We start from the raw sequence: 21,378 nt of genomic DNA, 5'->3' as shown, positions 1-21,378 counted from the left end.
CGTGCTCTTGCGCGGTGACGTCAGACGTCCTGGGCTCCAACGCGAGGAGGGGAGGAACTGCAGGTGCTGGTTTTCACCAGAGACAGTCACGGAGTGCTGGAGTAACCCAGCGGGACAGGCAGCATCAAAGATATTAGAGGAACAAGATAGACCACTCGTACCTAAAAAACCGCAGTACGTCATGGCGCCATTTTTAGGCGGCAGAAATATTTTAAAAGAAAAATAACAAAAATCTGTGAATTGATAGATGAGATATATTCTGCATTTTAATGGTATCATCACACCATTAAAATGCAGAATATATCTCATCTATCAATTCACAGATTTTTGTTATTTTTCATTTGTGTTCCCCAAAACACTGATTATACTGCGAGCGGCAGGTTATTATGCCTACTAAAATGGCGGACGTTACGCTCCTTTGCGTATTACACTTCGGTATAGGCGATGTCAACGGAGTGGTCCATCTTGTTCCTCTAGTATCTTTGGGCATCGTTTCTGGAGAGGAGCAATGGGCGACTTTTCCGGTCGAGACCCATCTTTTCAGTCTGAGTTCAACCTGCATCTGCTGTTCCCTCCTACATACTGAAACCCCGTGTGATTTTGCGGAGAACTGGTGATTACCAAACAAGTTCTCCGACCATGAAAGAGTAATGGTCGTCTTCGAACCCGAAGGACGAACAACAACAATAACAATAAATAAACGATGCTGTCTGACCCGCTGAGTTACTCCAGCTTTTTGTGTCTCTCTTCGGTTTAAACCAGTATCTTGTTCCTTCCTACACGAGTGGAATGGTTTACATGCAGAGAAAAGAGGATTTTATTACAGTTGCTGAAGCTTAATTTTTTTAACCTTAACTCACTCTCTCTTTCAAATATGGTGCCAGATTTGCTGAATATATATATTTATATTTCATATATATATATATTAAGAATTTATATAATTTACAAAGGAGTTTTGCTACATATATAAATCCTTTGTTAATTATCTATATATACATATACAGATATTTAACAAAGGATTTATATATATAGCAAAAATCGTTTGTAAATTATATAAATTCTTAATATATATAAATATCTATAAATATATAATTTAGAGGATTTTCCCCTATATATATATAATTTAGAGGAATTTCTCTTTATATATATATTTGCTGAATATATATTTATATTTCATATATATATATATACGAATTTATATAATTTTATAAATTATATAAATTCGTATATATATATATATGAAATATAAATATATATTCAGCAAATATATATAGGGAAATTCCTCTAAATTATATAAATATAGGGGGATAATTCTCTAAATTATATATTTATAGATATTTATATGTATACGAATTTATATAATTTTCAAACGATTTTTGCCATAGAAATATATATATATATATATATATATATTATAAATCAATTATATATATTGATATAAACATAGCACAAAAAGTAAGGACATTTGTGTTTGGTAGATTATTTCTTTGTTGTAACAATGCTTCTTGGCAATAAATCTTATACCGTTGGAAAGCCTGTTTATTTCCCTTTTAAATGGTGCCACATTTCATATCATATCATATCATATATATACAGCCGGAAACAGGCCTTTTCGGCCCTCCAAGTCCGTGCCGCCCAGTGATCCCCGTACATTAACACTATCCTACACCCACTAGGGACAATTTTTACATTTACCCAGCCAATTAACCTACATACCTGTACGTCTTTGGAGTGTGGGAGGAAACCGAAGATCTCGGAGAAAACCCACGCAGGTTAAGGGGAGAACGTACAAACTCCTTACAGTGCAGCACCCGTAGTCAGGATCGAACCTCAGTCTCCAGCGCTGCATTCGCTGTAAAGCAGCAACTCTACCGCTGCGCTACCGTGCCGCCCTTGTAAGGAACATGCATTTGTAGGATGAGCAGCAGAGCTGAGAATGTGGGTTGCGCCCATGAAAAATCTGCCAAATCTTTTCTGCCAATGCCAAACAGCTTATTCTGCCATTGATTCTTGTTTGGTGTTGTTTGGTGGATTGGATGATTGAAGTCTGAAGAAACAAGACATATTGGCAATTTAACAATTTATTCATTTAATAAACAGGAGCCTCAGTAGCGTGTGGAAGAACCATACACAGCCACAACAGCCTGGCACCTCCTCCTCATGCTGGTCACCAGCCTGGTCACACACTGTTGTGGGATGGCATCCCATTCTTCAACCAGCATTTGTCGCAAGTCAGCCAACGTGGTTGTGTTGGTCACTCTGGCACGAACAGCACGCCCAAGCTGATCCCACAAGTGTTCAATGGGGTTGAGGTCAGGACTGCTGGCAGGCCATTCCATCCTCTCCACTCCCAAATTCTGGAGGTAGTCTCTGAGAAACCCTGCTCTGTGGGGGCGAGCATTGTCATCTTGGAGGATAGAGTTCGGTCCCAGACTGTGGAGATATGGGATTGCCACTGGTTGCAGAATCTCATCTCGATATCTCTCTGCATTGAGATTGCCTCCAATGATGACAAGCCTCATTTTCCAGTGAGGGAGATGCCGCCCCACTCCATCACACTGCCTCCACCAAAAGATGTTACTCTATCGGTGCAGCAATCAGCATAGCGTTCTCCGCGTCTTCTCCACACGTTGACCCTATGATCCAACTGCCATAGGCAGAATCTGGACTCATCGCTGAACATAACGTTCCTCCACATGTTCAGGTTCCAGTGCACGTGTTGCCGACACCAGCGCAAACGGGCCTGACGGTGAAGGGCAGTCATGGCAGGCCTCCTGGCAGCCCTATGAAACCGGAGATCGGCTGCGTGCAGTCTGTTCCGAATTGTCTGGGCAGAGAGCCGTCGGCCATATCGTCCTGCAAACCTTGACTGCAAATCTGTAGAAGACAGCCTACGGTTCCTAAGTGCTGACAGGGTGAGGAAACGGTCTTCTTCGGGTGTCGTCTTCTTGGGACGCCCACTTCGCGGCCTGTCTCTGACATCCCCCGTTATATGGAACTTGGCCTTCACTTTGGAGATGGTACTAGGGCTCACTCCAAATAATGCCGCAGCTTGGTTTTGCGGAACACCAGCTTGAAGTTGCCCTATCGCACGGGCCCTATCCAGATCAGTCAAACGTGGCATGCCGATTCTTGGAGCAGACACCTACTGACCACTGTAGCAGGGCCCATGCTCACAGATGCTGCCAATCAGGCACCTGATTGTCAGCACCTGGAGGTACCAGAAGCTCAAAACAAGAGTCAATAGCAACAGCAGAATAAGCTGTTTGGCATTGGCAGAGAAGATTTGGCAAATTTTTCATGGGCGCAACCCATATACTCAGCTCTGCTGCTCATCCCACAAATGCATGTTCCTTACAAATGTGGCACCATTTAAAAGGGAAATAAACAGGCTTTCCAACGGTATAAGATTTATTGCCAAGAAGCATTGTTACAACAAAGAAATAATCTACCAAACACAAATTTCCTTACTTTTTGTGCAATGTTTATAGATTATTGATATATATAAATTATTGATATATAATTGATATATATGATATATAATTATTGATATATATAAATCAAGAATTTATATAATTTGCAAGGGATTTTTGCTATATATATATATATATATATAGCAAGAATCAAGAATTTATATAATTCTTGATTTTGGGGCTCCAGTTCAAAGAGAGAACAATTTATACAATTTAGCAAACACGTCACATGACTGTGGTGGGGGTGAGAGGGCAGAGCGTTGCTGGGATGATGGCGGCCGGGACTGGAAGTGAGTAATACTCTGCTGGAAAAGAAATGTTGCGGAGGGATAGGAATTACGTGACCAAAAATCCAGTGTGATTGAATTTGTGTCTCGCCGAAGCGCTATAAAACCGAGCAAGGAAACCAAATAATATCTTCGGCGTGTTGACCGTGTCGAGCACGGACTGTCCCCGCATAGTTCATCCGACCGTGCATTTAACATACATAATATTGCTTTCAACGTGCAGAGTTTGATCGGGTACCGGTTAGACAACGAGTATATATTTGAAATAATTATCAAACGTGGAGTACATGTTGGAGCCATGTCTGCATTTTCTGAGAACGCACAGAAGCACGACTAGGCCATTGGCCCAACTAATAGAGCCAATGTGTCTTGGATTTCTCGAAGGTATTTGATAATGTAGTGACCTTTCACTATACGAGATAAACCAAGCAAGGAAGGTTGGGGGTTACATATTGGTGGGGATAAGGCCATTAGGATACATGGATCATTTTTTTGATTTTACAAAAAGAAACTAATGGTGTGCTCCAGGTATCAGCCATGAAACTATTGATTGAGGGGGATCTTATAGAAACTTACAAAATTCTTAAGGGGTTTGACAGGCTAGATGCGGGAAGATTGTTCCCGATGTTGGGGAAGTCCAGAACAAGGGGTCACGGTTTAAGGATAAGAAGGAAGTCATTTAGGACCGAGATGAGAAAGTTTTTTTTCACACAGAGTGGTGAATCTGTGGAATTCTCTGCCACAGAAGGTAGTTGAGGCCAGTTCATTGGCTATATTTAAGAGGGAGTTAGATGTGGCCCTTGTGGCTAAAGGGATCAGGGGGTATGGAGAGAAGGCAGGAATGGGATACTGAGTTGGGTGATCAGCCATGATCATATTGAATGGCGGTGCAGACTCGAAGGGCCGAATGGCCTACTCCTGCACCTATTATCTATGTTTCTATTTCAATCTGTAATGGATGAATAACCAAAGAGTTCTGTAGTCAAATAGCACTGAGATTGGTGGGCTAGTAATTTAGGATGACGTTATCCCTTGTCAGTATCACAAAATGCTGGAGTAACTCAGCAGGTCAGGCAGCATCTCAGGGGAGAAGGAATGGGTGACGTTTCGGATCGAGACCCTTCTTTAGACTGATGTCAGGGGAGGGGGCGGGACAAAGATAGGATGTAGTGGGAGACAGGAAGACTGGGAGAACTGGGAGGGGAAGAGAGGGACAGAGGAATTATCTAAAGTTAGAGAAGTCAATGTTCATACCGCTGGGGTGTAAGCTGCCCAAGCAAAATATGAGATGCTGTTCCTCTAAATTGCGATGGGCCTCACTATGGCAATGAAGGACAGATAGGTCAGACTGGGAGTGGGTGGGGGAGTTGAAGTGCTGAGCCACTGGGAGATCAGATGGGTTAAGGCGGACTGGGCGAAGGTGTTGAGCGAAATGTTCGCTGAGCCTGCGTTTGGTCTCGCCGATGTAGAGAAGTTAACATCTGGAACAGTGGATACAATAGATGACGTTGGAGGAGGTGCAGGTGAACCTCTGCCTCACCTGGAAAGACTGTTTGGGTCCTTGGATGGAGTCGAGGGGGGAGGTAAAGGGACAGGTGTTGCATCTCCTGTGGATGCAGGGGAAAGTTCCTGGGGAGAAGGTGGTTTGGATGGGAAGGGACGAGTGGACCAGGGAGTTACAGAGGGAACAGTCTCTGCGGAAAGCAGTAAGTTTGGATGGGAAGATGAGGCCAGTAGTGGGATCCTGTTGGAGGTGACGGAATTGTTGGAGGATAATTTGTTTTATACGCTGACTGATGGGGTGGAAGGTGAGGACAAGGGGGGCACTATCCTTGTTACGAATGGGAAGAGGGGGAGCAAGAGCGGAGCTGCGGGATGCAGAGGAGGCCCTCGTGAGAGCCTCATCTATAATGGAAGACGGGAACCCCCGTTTCCTAAAGAATGAGGACATCTCTGATGCCGTGGTATGAAACACCTCATCCTGGGCGCAGATGGAGGAATTGGGATTTTTAGAGATACAGCGCAGAAACAGGCCCTTCGGCCCACCGGGCCCAGCGATCCCCGCACATTAAAGCTATCCTACACCCACTAGGGACAATTTTTACATTTGCCCAGTCAATTAACCTACAAACCTGTACGTCTTTGGAGTGTGCGAGGAAACCGAAGATCTCAGAGAAAACCCACGCAGGTCACGGGGAGAACGTACAAACTCCGTACAGACGGCACCCGTAGTCAGGATCGAACCTGAGTCTCCGGCGCTGCATTCGCTGTAAGGCAGCAACTCTATCGCTGCACCACCGTGCCGCCTGGGAGTAGGGGATAGAATTTTTACAGGCAACAGGGTGGGAAGAAATGTAGTCAAGATAGCTGTGGGAGTCAGTAGGTTTGTAGTAGATGTCGGTCACTAGTCTGTCTCCTGTGATGGAGATGGTGAGATCCAGAAACGGTAGGGAGATGTCGGAGATGGTCAGTCTCTTTTAGATAAGGTGAGTGAGTAAGAAGTTGCCTGATGGAGTATAATGTGTGAAATGTACAGTTATCAAGTTTGGAAGAAAAAATGTAAAAGCAAATTCTTAAGTGGAATGAAACTCCAAAATGTTGTGATACAAAGGTACCCGAGTGTCTTAGTGCATTAGCACAAAAAGTTAACAGTTACAGCAAGTAATGAAGAAGGATAATGAAATGTTGGTCTTTATGGCAAGGGAAAGGCCCACAAAAGTAAGGAGGTTTTGATGTAATTTTTCAGACTACTGCTAAGACTGCACTGAAGGACGAAGGAGATGTGGACCATCTTTACTGACGAGTCGTCTGTACCACTTTCCCTGTTGTTTCTTTGTCCTGTGGGTCAAGGTTGCTAGCTTCTAATGTGAATAGTTTGCCTCAGATGACAAGATTTATCAACCAACTCTTCACTTTTGTATTGTAAATCGTCCTTTAATTGTCATAACAAAGAACAGAACATTTTAAGGTTCTGATGTGGTACGTTGCACAAGTGGTACTTTTGCCCTGTTTAATCATTTTGAGGGTTGAGAAAAAAATTCTACTGGGCAGAAAAAAACATGGTGAACAAAAATGGAAATAGGAGGGGCATAAGAATTAAATATTAGATTACATAAAAAAAGGGTACAGATGCGTTTTTATAGAAATGTATAGGATACCTAAAGGTACATTGGCAGCAAAAGGGTTATCCTGTGGAGTCTGAAGTACAGAATGAGTATCTTTCATGGGTTGACCCAACAGCAGGACACTACCAATGTAACAGAAGGTGGCAAGGTGGAAGAAGGATAAAATAAACAGGATATATTTAAGAGCCAGTCCTTGCTCAAGTAGGGAAAAAATACCTGGTTCAGTAACCCCTTTCCACTGGCTAATCATGCCATGTACGTTCTCATCCAAATCATTAATATGGATGACAAACAGCAATGGGCCCAGCACCGAACCCTGAGGCATACCACTTGTCACAGGCCTTCAGCCAGAAAAGCAATCTTCCACTATCACCCTCTGCTTCCTTCCATGAAGCCAAATTTCGATCAATTCAGTTATCTTCTCTTGAATCCCATGGGATCAAACCTTCCAGAATACTTTGAATATTTTCTCATATAAACTAGTTGATAGCGACAGGTTTAAGTGGAAAACATTATTTTTATTTCCTTGGACCAGAGGCAACTTTGGAGATCAATTTATTTCTATTAACTATTATATTTTCAAAATTGGTCTTATTTCCCTATTATTTTGAATTTCTTTCTGAAGTTGGGCTTCTACATTCACGCTGAATAACTTTATAAAGCACATTTTGTGAAGCATGAAGGAAGAAGGGAGAGGTGGTATGTGAACCACACATAGAGATTATGATATAGATTTTGCAGCAATTTGATGTCTCCTACCATAAAACTTTCAGAAAGTTTCTTCAAAGATCTAGCGATCTTAGTGGAATGAGCTTCCGTTTTTCTGACATTTTTCTAGCGAGGAACTTCTTGAGTGGAGCATAAAGCTAAGATGCTAATTTCTCTCTTGCTTATTTTATCAGTATCAGTAAGTATAAACTAGCTGAGAGGATTCACATCCTGAGTGCAAAGCCATCTGCATCACCTTATGAAACCTCATCTGGTCATGGGGGTGGACTGGAACGGGTTTGCTATTAAACAATCGGGAAAACCTTTGACAGATGGCAAGGCCATGGCCCGATTTTATCATCTGTAAAAGTTGTAGATTTTCCAAGTCCCTGAGCTCTGAAAAGTTGAAAACATGTCAAAATAAAAACAAAACTTGCGTACAGAGACGAACCAGCAAGTTTTGGACTTTTGTTTTTTTTTTAGTATTACTCGTGGGCACATATTGCTGAGACATGGTCATAGTTCTGCATGGAACTGATGACATTTCCCAGCATATCCAGGCCTTTTCAGCCAGAAGTGATGTCATCAAGTGGGCTATGTTTCCAATCTTTGGAATTTTCAGATAACAATTAAAGATAAAAAGCATAATTTTGAGCTGGTATTTTAAATATTTTATGAAGCATAAGTTAAACCTGGGACATAGATGTATTAAAATAGGTTCTTAACGATCATCAGTTACTTGAAATTTAATTTTAAAATACAAGTTGTGTTTTTTGTTGTGTTTTTAAAATATTTATTCAAGCCATAATGTAAAATTTATAAAACGTTGCCATCTTGGAATGTGATTTACAATAATTGTTACTGTGGAAAAAACGACACGTATTTTATTTATTCTAAAAGCTGTTAATTTGGGACATTGTTTCTCTCCCAAAGAGCACAAATTGCTGAGCACTGGCCCCACCGAACCATGGTCAATTCGAGAAAAGCTATGCCTGGCATCATCAGTGATGCGGAGTGGGGATCAGAACTGGTAAGTGATACGAAATGTAACCATGATAACATTGAATGTGTGAGTCACATTTCAATCTGATGCAAAATGTATCTGTGAAATACATGGACAATAGTCTTATTGTCATCAATCATCTGCCTGATTGGAGAAATAAGCATGGGACTTAATGCAACTTCTTCTATCCACGATGGACAGCTGGAGCTGGAGTAGCTCAGCAGGCCCGGCAGCATCTCTGGAGAAAAGGAATGGGTGATGTTTCAGGTCGTGACCCTTCTTCAGACTGAGAGTCAGGAGAAAGGAAAACAAGAGATATCGAGCGATATATAGAATAAATGAATGAAAGATATGCAAAAAATGATGATCAAAGAAACAGTCCATTGTTGGCTGTGGGCTAGGTGTTATTCCTTTTCTCCAAAGATGCTGCCTGACCCGCTGAGTTACTCCAGCTTTTTGTGTCTATCTTCGGTTTAAACCAGCATCTGCAGTTCCATCCTATGCACCCTTCTATGCAGGCCCAAGTATCAGTATCATTATATCTTTTTTTCCCAATGAGAAACCACATTATGACAGGTATTGATTATAATGGGGCTGTTTGTTGCCCAATCTGTTCTGTTATCTCCATTAGCCGGGATACAAAATCATAGCAGCATCAGAAAAATTGACACAAGGAAGAATAATGAGGCTCAAGGATCCCACAAAGAGTGTTCTTATTGGAGTAGACGCAGAGTCTGTCTGAAGAAGGGTCTCGACCCGAAACATCACCCATTCCTTCTCTCCAGAGATGCAGCCTGTCCCGCTGAGATACTCCAGCATTTTGTGTCTATGGAAACATAGAAAATAGGTGCAGGGGTAGGCCATTCAGCCCTTCGATCCAGCACCACCATTCAATATGATCATGGCTGATCATCCAAAATCAGTACCCTGTTCCTGCTTTCTCCCCATATCACTTGATTCCATTAGCCCTAAGAGCTATATCTAACTCTTCCTTGAAAACATCCAGTGAATTGACCTCAACTGCCTTCTCTGGCAGAGAATTCCACAGATTCATAACTCTCTGGGTTGAAAAGTTTTTCCTCATCTCAGTCCTAAATGGCCTACCCCTTATTCTTAAACTGTGTCCCCTGGTTCTGGACTCCCCCAACATCGGGAACATTTTTCCTGCATCTAGCCTGTCCAATCCCTGAAGAATTTTATATGTTTCTAGAAGATCCCCTCTCATCTTTCTAAATTCCAGTGAATACAAGCCCAGTCGACCCCTTCTTTCAACATATGTCAGTCACGCCATCCCAGGAATTAACCTGGTGAACCTTTGCTGCACTCCCTCAATAAAAAGAATATTGATCTTTGGTTCTTATTAAACATTGCCTCACAGACAGCCTTAAAGACAACTTGATGACACCCAACCGCAGAAGCTACTGTGTGACCATGGGGTTTGAACTATCATTTGGAAGTATTATAATTGGTATCCATAAAGAGACCTTTGCAGAGAACTGATTCATATTTGAATCACAAGGAGCTCCAAGGATTAATTAATAGTAAGGGATGGGAATCAGGAACTTCTTGCATGAAAGGAATATAAATAATCCTGCAGACATGTGAAGGCCAAGGTCCAACAAAAAACAGATCCCCTGAAGAACAAATGGTGGCTGGAGCTTAGGAGATCCAGCAACCTGCCGACAACCATGACCTGTGGAGATATCGAGAACATCTCGGTACAGCACAGGAACTGCCTGTTCGGCCCACAATGTCTATGCTGACCATTTTAAACCAATCCCAACTGCCTGGTCAATGTCTATCTAAAGGGTTCAAAGAGTATTTTATTGTCACGTGTACCAATTAAGGTACAGTGAAACTTGATTTACCATACAGCCATACTAAAAAAAAGCAACAAGACACACAACTACATAAAAGTTAAACTAAACATCCACCACAGCGGATTCCCCACATTCCTCACTATGCTAACCAAGATGCCATTTTAAATCAATCCCAACTGCCTGCTCATTGTCTATCTCCATCCATTCTCTACCTGTTCACATACCTATCTAAATGACTCTTAAAAGCTGCTATTGTATCTGCTTAGGCTTAAGCCTTGCACTAAACGTCTACAAAACCCATCCTTGCAAAATAAAATTCCATGTCAAAATCCGAGCAATTTGAACCATTTTCCATGTCTTGGAGTCACTTCTCAGTACATGTAGATATCCGACACTTTGCATGCAATTTAATTATGCTGCTGCACACGTTTTCAGTCAACATTCTTGAGGATTAACTGGTAAAATAACTTTTTTTCTGTTGATTGCCCTGTTTTAAATCTGAGACTGATGATATACAATACAATACAATACAATATATCTTTATTGTCATTGTACAGGGGTACAACGAGATTGGGAATGCGCCGCCCATGCGATGCAATAAATTAATTAGCTAGTCAGTATTAATTTAAACAACCCAATGAAACAGTTTTAAAACAGAATAAAGTGCAAGTAGATCTGTGCCGGTTCACTGTGCGATGTGACCAGTTCAGCAGGACCGGTTCATAGCAGCTATGGCCCTGGGGATGAAGCTGTTCCTGAGTCTGGAGGTGCGGGCGTAGAAGGCCCTGTATCGTCTGCCCGATGGTAGAAGTTCGAACAGACTGTTGCAGGGTGAAAGATGACTTTGCAGTTGTAAGCTTTTTTGCACAGAAGGTGGTGATACAGTTTTTGACTAGCTTGATTTGGGAGCTGTCTACTAAATTGGTAAATTCAGTTTGAGAAAGAAAGATTATTTCAATTACATCTGTTATCAACTGAGGATATTCCAAAATATTTACAGGTAATGTCGATTTTAAAGTATAATCATTGTTTTAGTGTAGGAACAATTGTAACCAATTTCCAATGACCAGATGGATTTATTTTAGTAACATTGATTGAAGAATAAATATTTACTCTGATTTAAGAAGGGGGTAACTCCCCTATTGTCATCTTAATAATGCAAATGTATTTTTACAACAGATTGAAACTAAACAGGGCCACAGTTTAATTTTTCAAACAATTTTAATGCATTTTCAAACTTGTAGTACTCCTTCAGTGCTGCACTGCAATCTAGTTTTTCATTTTTAATGTATGTGCCATCATGAAATAGGTCGATGAAATAATGAAGGGGAAAGATAAGTGGATGCCACAGTCATTTTCCTAGCGTCGATGAGTATAAAGCTAGAGGGCAGAGGTTTAAGGTGATTAGGGAAAAATGTAAAGGTCACCTGAGGGGCTAGTTTTCCACATAATGGTGGTGGATATATGAGATGAGCTGCTAGAGGAAGTGGTGCAAGCAGGAAAAATTACAATGTTTAAAAGACATTTGCATGGGTATGTGGATAGAAAAGATAAAGAATGGAAAGGGCCAAACACAGGAAAATGGGACTAGCTCAAGTAACCACCTTTACTGGCAAAGATATTTTGGGCCAAAGGTAGACACACAATGCTGGAGTAACTCAGCGGGACATGCAGCATCTCGGGAGAGAAGGAATGGGTGACGTTTCGGGTCAAGACCTTTCTTCAGACTGATGTTAGGGGAGGGGGCAGGACAAAGATAGGATTTGGGCCAAAGGGCCTGTTCTGTGCTCTAGTCAATGACTCTATGACTCTTTGAGAACCTCATGAAATAAATGTTTGAGTGCTTTTAACTGGGTAACAGCTAATATGCTCAATGGAGATATATTGGGACATGTGCTACTAAGATACAAATAAAATGGGAACAGCAGTGAAGCACTTCACTTTTTGTTTAATCGGTACCATAATCAAGACTAACGGGGAGGTCATGCTGTTCACTGTTTGATTGAATTATTGCTATTTTGAGCACCATAATTTAAGAAAAAGTAATTGCGTAGTTCAAAGGCAGTGACTTTAAAGTACCAACAGTTCTGATTATGCTTTAATGCACTACAGATTTTGATGCCAAGTTTATAATAATTTGTCTGTTTTTTCAGGGTATCAGTTAGCAGAGCAATTAAACCTTTTGCAGAACCAGGGCGGCCACTAGACTGGTTTTCACAAAAGGTAATGGATAACAAAAATAGAGGAATTAATTGATAATCGTATTATATTTTATATTATGTAAATATAGTTTAAAAAATACATATATATTCTTACGTCCTTCTGTATCGTGTCTGTGCTTTGTTGGCAAGGTTTGATGTCAGCTATACTTTTTAGCTTTTGATTTATACTTTTCTACTTGGTAATACATTTTCTCATCAGTCAGATTGGAAAATAAATAACAAATTACTTCAGTTTATAAAATAACTTCTCCAATTTTGTGGTTTGAAACAGGCATTCTTGGAATCCTGTTCAGTTTCCATGCAGAGTCTGATCCTAAACCTTTCATCACAGTCCACAGACTGGAAAGGTCTTCATAACAACAACCACCTCCATACTGCATCAATCTTTTGCCATTGAAGCACTTATCCATGGCAATGTTACTTGGCATGGTTTCACTCAGTATTATTTATGCTAATGTTCACTTGATTACTTTACAAACTTTCCAAACTTAAAATTTTGACAATAACACCCTTTTAAATGTTTTGTTTCCTATTTATTACCACAGGTTCTGTGCATTGAATTTTGCTCAATATTGCTTTTTTTGTGTCTACATTGCCTGTTTATTTCTGACCTTGTGCTTGATTATGTTTTAATATTTTTCTCTCTTTATTGTAGCATTGTGCATCACAGTATTCAGAACTTTTGGAAACAACAGAAACACCCAAGTAAGTCTGCAACCCAAATTGGTGTAAGTGCCTGCGAGGACAATTGTGCCAAAGAAGAATGGTTCCTAATTATAATTTCTCCATAGACGGAAGCGTGGTGAGAAGGGAGAGGTTGTGGAAACTGTGGAGGATGTAATTGTCCGCAAGCTCACTGCTGAGCGAATTGATGAGCTGAAGAAACTTATTAAAGAGACACAGGAGAAATACAGGTCAGATCTTCACTCAGGTCTTTACTTACTTCATTATTTGTTCAATCAACATATATAAACACGTTTGCTTTCTAATGTGTTGTGTAGGGTTTTGAGGGGAAGAGGGGGTAGAAATACTAATTTAGGTTTGTTTTCCTTTCACAATCCTAATTGTAATTATTTTTTTACTATGAAGGCTATCCCTGTTATTTCATTATGTCTTTTGTATTTTTTCAGCCTGAATGAGGAGGGGCTATTTCCAGAGACATAAGGAACTGCAGATGGTGCTTTACAAAATAAGACAAAATGCTGAAGTAACGCAATGGGTTAAGCTACATGTCTGGATAACATGGATAGGCAACGTTTTGGGACGGGACCCTTCATCAATCTGTACGCAGTCAGCCCAACCCAAGACTTCACCAATCTTTGTTCTCCAGAGATATTGCTTGACCTGCTGAGTTACTCAAGGACTTTGTGTCTTTTTAGGGCCAATTTCCAATTAATAGTATTTATCTGCTTCAGATCCTCACAATTGCAGTGCTTTGGGATTTTTTTTTCTTATTCCTGATCACTTTTCATTTTGAGAACTTTTTCCATTGACAATGTATTCTTTTCTTTGTAAAATAAAATTATTTTAACTTTTTATTTTAAGTTAACTTTTATATCCCATTTCAAAAGATTATTTTTTGTCTCTGGATTTTTGTTTAATATTTATTAAATTTTTATTTTATTTGCCTAGAATAAAGAAAATCAAGAAACTCTAAAGTGATCATAAGAAAAGGCATTGTAAATATTTGAAAAACTATTGCCAAATGTTGAATCTCCATTTTTTGTTAAGCTCTTCTATATAATTCTTCAAAATATGCAGATTTTTTATGCTGATATACGTAGTTGAGATATTTTTAAATAAGCCATGTTATTAGTTCAAATTCAGTTGCTGCTGCATAGACCTGAAATATTTATTTATATACCTGAAATAAGTTAAAAAATATATATAAATCACAAACCTGAACTGCTACCAATCATCAGAAACTATTGGAAATATATTTTCTAATATGTCACCTTTCTATGTTCTCCAGAGGTGCTGCCTGACTCACTGAGTTACTCCAGCATTTTGTGTCTTTCTTTGGTATAAACCAGATCTGCAGTTCCGTATAATGCAGTTATTATAATTAGAAATATATTGTTCTGTTTCTTAGACTTTGGAATACTCAATTTTAATTTTCGCAGTAGAGAAGTAATATCTTTATTTCTTCATGCTTATCAACAATGCTCCCAGGCATCTTATGTACTTGATTTCAGTACATCCACATAATGTGGATGTAGTGAAATTAAGTATATAAGATGCCTAGGAGCATTGTTGATAAGCATGAAGAAATAAAGATATAATGTGGATATAATCAGAGGATTTACACATAGCAGTAAAATAAATGATGAATGAACAATTTTAACCAGGAGATTGGAAGGGTTCATCTCTCTCAATGGAACCATAATATCCAACAGAACCACAGGAAAAGGCTGATGAACCCTACCATTCCTTATTGAAGAATGGCCTTTAAATGCAACATCCCCACAGTGCAGTTCTAAGGCACTAACATATTTTATGATTCAATGCGAGAAGGTACTTAAATCTGTAGCCTCTTGCTAGAATCAGTGCTGAATCTTCATTATTAACAGGAATAATTTGAAACTGGGTCTTGGTGAATAAGAGTAATCAGTTTAACTACTCTGGTTTAAACCGAAGATAGACACAAAAATCTGGAGTAACTCAGCGGGACAGGCAGCATCTCTGGAGAGAAGGAATGGGTGATGTTTCGGGTCTAGACCCTTCAGACTGGTTAGGGATAAGGGAAATGTGAGATACAGACGGTGATGTGGAAAGATAAAGAACAATGAATGAAAAAGTAACGATGATGAAGGAAACAGGCCTTTGTTCGCTGTTTGTCAGGTGAAAATTAGAGTTAGTTATTGCTAGTTAGCTGCACAGGAAAGAATGAAGAAGGTGGAAGAAATTTGATTTTAATTATTTATGTTATAGATCCTACAACTTCCCTCATTATTAGCAAATAATTGTTTGGTTAGAAATATGGAAAAAGTTCTGTAAGGAATGTATAAAATTTATCTGTACTTAAATATATTGAGATGCCAATTGATTAGCCAGATTGGTGATCTATTATTTTAAAGTTTTAATGGCATGTGAATGTATAGTAAGATAACATATCAAGTGACCCGATCCATTTAGTTGTGGCAAGGATTCTGTTTTATTTTGGTTATTTATGGTCCTGTATACAACTATGAATTATGAGAGTTATGAAACATTATGACTATGAATGTTTGAACTAACAACAGAATAGTGATTCATGTTTAAATATGCATTTCATAGGAAAGTGAAGAGAGAAGCAGAGCTGATCCAGGCTGGCCATGTAGATGGTAAACTTCAGGAAACTTGGAATGATATTGCTGCGTAAGTATGAAGAAAACAAATCAGCAAGATGGTATTAGTTATATGATCTAGTGGTAATGCTCATCAGAACTTACACATTTCTTGTATGAGAATTGCTCGTGAATGAAATCTGTTTACAACACTTGGATCTTAGCTTTTTTGTCTGTTATTGGTAGAAAGAAGAAACTTGAGGAGGAGGAGGCTGAAATGAAAAGGCGTGCAACAGAAAGTGCTTATCAGGGTAGGAACCATTGATAAATTTTAATTTCTGTGACATATTGTGAATTATGTGTGAATGAAGACAGAAAAACATGAACCATCACACGCACTTTTGTCATGTCTTTTTGTCACATGTTTGTACAGACTTTTTTCCCTCTTAAATTCGTCTAGCCAATCATAAACTCAGTAATTGTTGTTGTAATTAATTTATTAGCCAAGTATGCAAACATACAAGGAATTTGAATCTTCAATCTGAAGATAGATGTGCCTATCTTCGGTTTAAACCAGCATCTGCAGTTCTTTCCGACACAATGTGTTCAATCTAATCAGAGTACAAAAAATTTCAAACTGCATTCTAAGTTTTTCTTGCCCTGATTTTCTTTTCTTTTTCCCCCCAAAGTATTGGTGTAGCCAAAGTAACAAAAGGTATAATAAGTGACATTTTGCCATTGCACATGTTATTCAAAGTAGAATAGTTTTGTAATTGGACGGCAAAACAGCACATTAGAACATGGGTGGTTAAGATACTTAGAAAGATGGAAACTAGGTGCAGGAGTAGGCCATTCGGCCCTTCGAGCCATCACTGCCATTCAATATGATCATGGCTGATCATCCAAAATCAGTATCCCGTTCCGGTTTTTTCTCCATTTCCCTTGATTCCCTTAGCCCGAAGAGCTAAATCTAACTTTCAAGAAAACATCCAGTGAATTGGCCTCCACTGCCTTCTGTTGCAGAGAATTCCACAGATTCACAACTCTCTGGGTTAAAAAGTTTTTCTTCGTCTCAGTCCTAAATGACCTTATTCTTAACCCCTGTGACCCCTGGTTCTGGACTCTCCCAACATCGGGATCACTTTTTCTGCATCGACCCTGTCCAATCCTCTAAGAATTTTATATGTTTCTATAAGATCCCCGCTCATCCTTCTAAATTCCAGCGAATACAAGCCCAGTCGACCCATTCTTTCATCCGCTGTCAGTCCCGCCATCTTGGGAATTAACCTCGTTAACCTATGCTGCACTCCCTTCATAGCAAGAATGTCCTTCCTCAAATTAGGAGACCAAAATTGCATACAATACTCCAGGTGCGGTCTCACCAGGCCCATGTTCAACTGCAGAAGGACCTCCTTGCTACTAAACTCAAATCCTCTCACAATGAAGGCCAACATGCCATTGGCTTTCCTCACTGCCCGCTGTACATGCATGCTTACTTTCAGTGACTGATGCACAAGCACACCCAGGTCTTGTTGCACCTCCCCTTCTCCAAATCTGACACCATTCAGATAATAATCTGCCTTCCTGTTCTTGCCACCAAAGTGGATAACCTCACATTTATCCACATTATACTGCATCTGCCATGCTTCTGCCTACTCACCCAACCTATCCGTCATCCTGCAGTCTCATAGCATCCTCCTCGCAGCTCACACTGCCACCCAGCTTTGTATCATTCGCAAACCTAGAGATGTTACATTTAATTCACTTGTCTAAATCGTTAATATATATTGTAAACAACTGGGGTCACAGCACCGAGCCTTGCGGCATCCCACTAGTCACTGCCTGCCAATCTGAAAAGGACTTGTTAATTCCTACTCCTACTTTAGGGGTATTTGACTTTCTTGGCCATGACATCGAATATAACATGTTATGGTTAATCTGCATAAAACTGCTAGTTAGTTCACAGGTGGACTACTGTGTACAATAGTGTGCACAACACTATGGAAAGGACATGATTGCATTGGAGAGGGTGTAGAGGAGATTGATCTGGATGTTGCCTGGCCAGTTTCAGTTAAGGGGACAAACTGAATAGGCTTGAAGTGGTGGAGGGTGATGAGGAACCTTACAGAGAAATACAAAATTTGAGGGATATAAATTGGAGCTAGAGGACGTAGGTTGAGAGAAAGAGGTTTAGAGGGGCCTGAGCAAGAACCTTGTCACCTGGAGGGTGGTTAGAATCCGGAGTGGACTGCCCGAGTGGGAGGTGGAGTTCATAATAAGAATCTGATTTGCCAGTGCATGGAAAGCTGTAGACCAGATGGTGGTAAATAGCATTGTTATAGATCTTTACTCGATAATGGCTGAAGGACATGATTTCTACGCTGTATGACATTATGACCCTCAGACTATCTTTGATCGGACTTTACTGGCTTTACCTTGCACTAAACGTTATTCCTTATCATGTGTAGGAAGGAACTGCAGATGCTGGTTTAAACCGAAGATAGACACAAAATGCTGGTGAAACTCAGATGGACAGGCAGCATCTCTGGAGAGGAGGAATGGCCTGTCCCGCTGAGCTACTTTAGCATTTTGTGTTGATCCATTCCTTCTCTCCAGAGATGCTGCCTGTCCCACTGAGTTACTCCAGCATTTTGTGCCCTTATCTTGTATCTGTACACTGTGAATGGCTCGATGGTAGTCATGTATTGTCTTTCCGCTGGCTGGTTAGCACGCAACAAAAGCTTTTCATTGTACCCGTGACAATAAACTGAAGTGAAACTGACTAACTTCCAGATGAAATATAGTGATTTAGAAAAATCAATTTGGTTAGATATAAAACAAATACTGTATTATCTGGAAGTTATTTTTCCTAATTGCTTCTGTCGAATGGGGAGATTGAATCATTAGCAGAATATCAGAATGCAGAATTGATTGGATACTTTTGTTAAAACAGGTCCCAATAGTGAGGTGGGGAATTGGGTATATGTGACAGTTATCAGGGTTAAGGTAATGTTAGATAGGCACACATATTCCTGAAACTCATGCTCTAGAAGTTGTAATACAATTTTTAATTCAATTCATTTCAAGCTAAGGATCAGAGCTGACCCGAGTAAAAATAAAAAGTATTCAGCTCAAAGTTTAATCTTGAAAAAAAGTTTAATCTTGAAAATACTAAAATTATTAGCATTTGTGTGCATTTTTAAAAAGATTTGTTTGGACATCTTTCTGATATCTTTCCCCAGTTTCATTCTAATTGGCAACTAAACGTAATAAACTTTTCATCGTTGAGGGTCACTGTGCCAGGTGCATAGATTGTAGGATATTCAATGTGCAACCACAAATTTGGACATGTTATGGATATTGGTATAAATTTGTGCTAAAAGAGGTGCCAGAGGACGGATAAAACCAAAGATGATGATCATTGGACAGCTCAGCTTTTTGGTGCAATTAACAATTGACACTCTGTAGGTTATAAAAGCTTTGAAGTTCAATAATCATTATATATCCTTATTTGAATTGATACTTGACGTTTTTTTCTGGTGATAATGTCATTCATATCCATGCTCATTCTGAGACTGAAGGGTCTGAATGTTAAGATGAGACAGTAGACAATAGGTGCAGGAATAGGCCCTTCGGCCCTTCGAGCCAGCACCGCCATTCAATGTGCTCATGGCTGATCATTCACAATCAGTACCCCGTTCCTGCCCTCTCCCCATACCCCCTGACTCCGCTATCATTAAGAACTCTATCTAACTCTCTATTGAAAACATCCAGAGAATTGGCCTCCTGAGGCAGAGAATTCCACAGATTTACAACTCTCTGACTGAAAAAGTTTTTCCTCATCTCCGTTCTAAATGGCCTATCCCTTATTCTTAAACTGTGGCCCCTGGTTCTGGACTCCCCCAACATTGGGAACATGTTTCCTGGCTCTAGCGTGTCCAATCCCTTAATAATCTTAGATGTTTCAATAAGATCCCCTCTCATCCTTCTAAATTCCAGTTGAGAGACATCATATGGATAGACTTTGGTATTTTCAACTTCAGTTACGAGGCAACTGAAACATAGTCAAATGATAATGTGGCTACTTTTATTTTCTTTAAAAAATAATTTTCTTGTGAATATGCTTTTTAAAAAAAATAACAACATTTTGTATGTTACAGCCCGTCAAGCAGCAAAAAATGCCCCAAAGAGACTGACTAATCTGACCATCCGGTGGTCTCCAATGGAATCGAGTTCTCCTGGAGTAGACTATTCTGTGCCAGATACACATCAGCCCAGTGAGGACAGCCATACTAGTGTATGTATGAGACTGTCTCCCCTTTGTGATGCTCTTTTTGCATCTCAAAATATATTTTGTGGTCAGTTAAGAAAAATTGAGTGGTCTACAAACGGGGGTTGGAGGAGGTTGCAGGCAGTTAATCTGCTAGTTTCTTGACAGTGGCATTTTGTTAAAATTAAAGTGATTGCTTCTTTGATTATTCGTGCAATGACATATTCAATATGTATTGAGTAAATACTTGAAAGATAAATTTATAAGACTTGTTGACAACTCTCAATGTTGGCACAGGAATGATGAGCCAAATGCCTACTCTGCTCCCTAATTATGTGATTGTAAACGTATTTATTTTCCTTGGTTTTTGTCCATATGTATCATTCTCAATGTTTGTAAATAGAAAAATATGGTCCTGTCAAGAAAACTAAGCACATTTTGGGAGATGTTTGCAAACAGTAAAGTGTTTGAGGATCTTGAAGAGAAAAAGCTAGAGCTGAATAGGTAAAGACTAGTTAAACTGGAGATGGATATGTTGAGTGGTGCAATATTGACAGTTTTAAACGTTAACCAGATGGTGGGTTATAGACTAAATCCATTGACCATGAGCAGTGGGCAAGGCAGTGGTTCCTATGGTCGTTTAGTAGGTGGGGGCGGAGTAGCCAGGAGAATGGTGGACAAACAGACTGACTACATAATTTCATATAACAGCTGAAAATTCAATTATTGTTTCAGGAGAAAACTTGTCTAACCTGAAAAAACAGATACAAGATGAATCAGCCATCAGAATTGACAGTAGAAATAAAAATTGAGACAATTATAGAGGCCTAGATCTTGCTGATGGTTGCTGAATAGTTTAGACCAAGACAGCAATAAGTCTCAGAGTTCTGTGCAGGCCCTATCAAATCTGGGGAGGACTTACTGATAGATTCTGGATGTTGGATTCTGCATTTTGGATCTGGCAAATGACTTGGGGCTCCATTGATTTCAGTGAGGATTGTAAAGCAAAGGCATTAGAAGTAAAGGAGAAAAATGTATTATGTTTTAATAGTTTACATTTTCGTTGAATGTTATTAATTTTGTATGTTTAAGTAACTTTTTTAATTATATTTTTTACGTTTTTTTATTTCAGTCTTTTTGTATGTCTGAATGATTGGGACATATAAAATATTTCACAATCACTTACAGCTTTCATAGTCAGCAA

General features: G+C 39.7%; 1 protein-coding gene across 4 annotated transcripts in view; it reads left to right on the top strand.

The window, feature by feature from the left end:
* The first annotated feature begins 3,721 nt into the window (after positions 1–3,721).
* brd8a (bromodomain containing 8a) overlaps positions 3,722–21,378 on the top strand; it is an 82,666-nt gene continuing 65,009 nt past the window's right edge. For all 4 annotated transcript variants that reach the window (XM_078418273.1, XM_078418272.1, XM_078418271.1 and 1 more), the window contains exons 1-8: positions 3,722–3,763; positions 8,527–8,623; positions 12,570–12,639; positions 13,294–13,343; positions 13,430–13,552; positions 15,915–15,995; positions 16,151–16,215; positions 20,065–20,201. In XM_078418273.1, coding sequence (XP_078274399.1) covers positions 3,742–3,763; positions 8,527–8,623; positions 12,570–12,639; positions 13,294–13,343; positions 13,430–13,552; positions 15,915–15,995; positions 16,151–16,215; positions 20,065–20,201 — 645 coding nt within the window. In that variant the 5' untranslated portion in view covers positions 3,722–3,741. The remainder of the gene's footprint in view (positions 3,764–8,526; positions 8,624–12,569; positions 12,640–13,293; positions 13,344–13,429; positions 13,553–15,914; positions 15,996–16,150; positions 16,216–20,064; positions 20,202–21,378) is intronic.

The sequence above is a fragment of the Rhinoraja longicauda genome, chromosome 21, assembly GCF_053455715.1.
Source record: "Rhinoraja longicauda isolate Sanriku21f chromosome 21, sRhiLon1.1, whole genome shotgun sequence".
In the NCBI taxonomy this organism is placed as follows: domain Eukaryota; kingdom Metazoa; phylum Chordata; class Chondrichthyes; order Rajiformes; family Arhynchobatidae; genus Rhinoraja; species Rhinoraja longicauda.
This window is presented reverse-complemented; position numbering and strand designations above follow the sequence as displayed.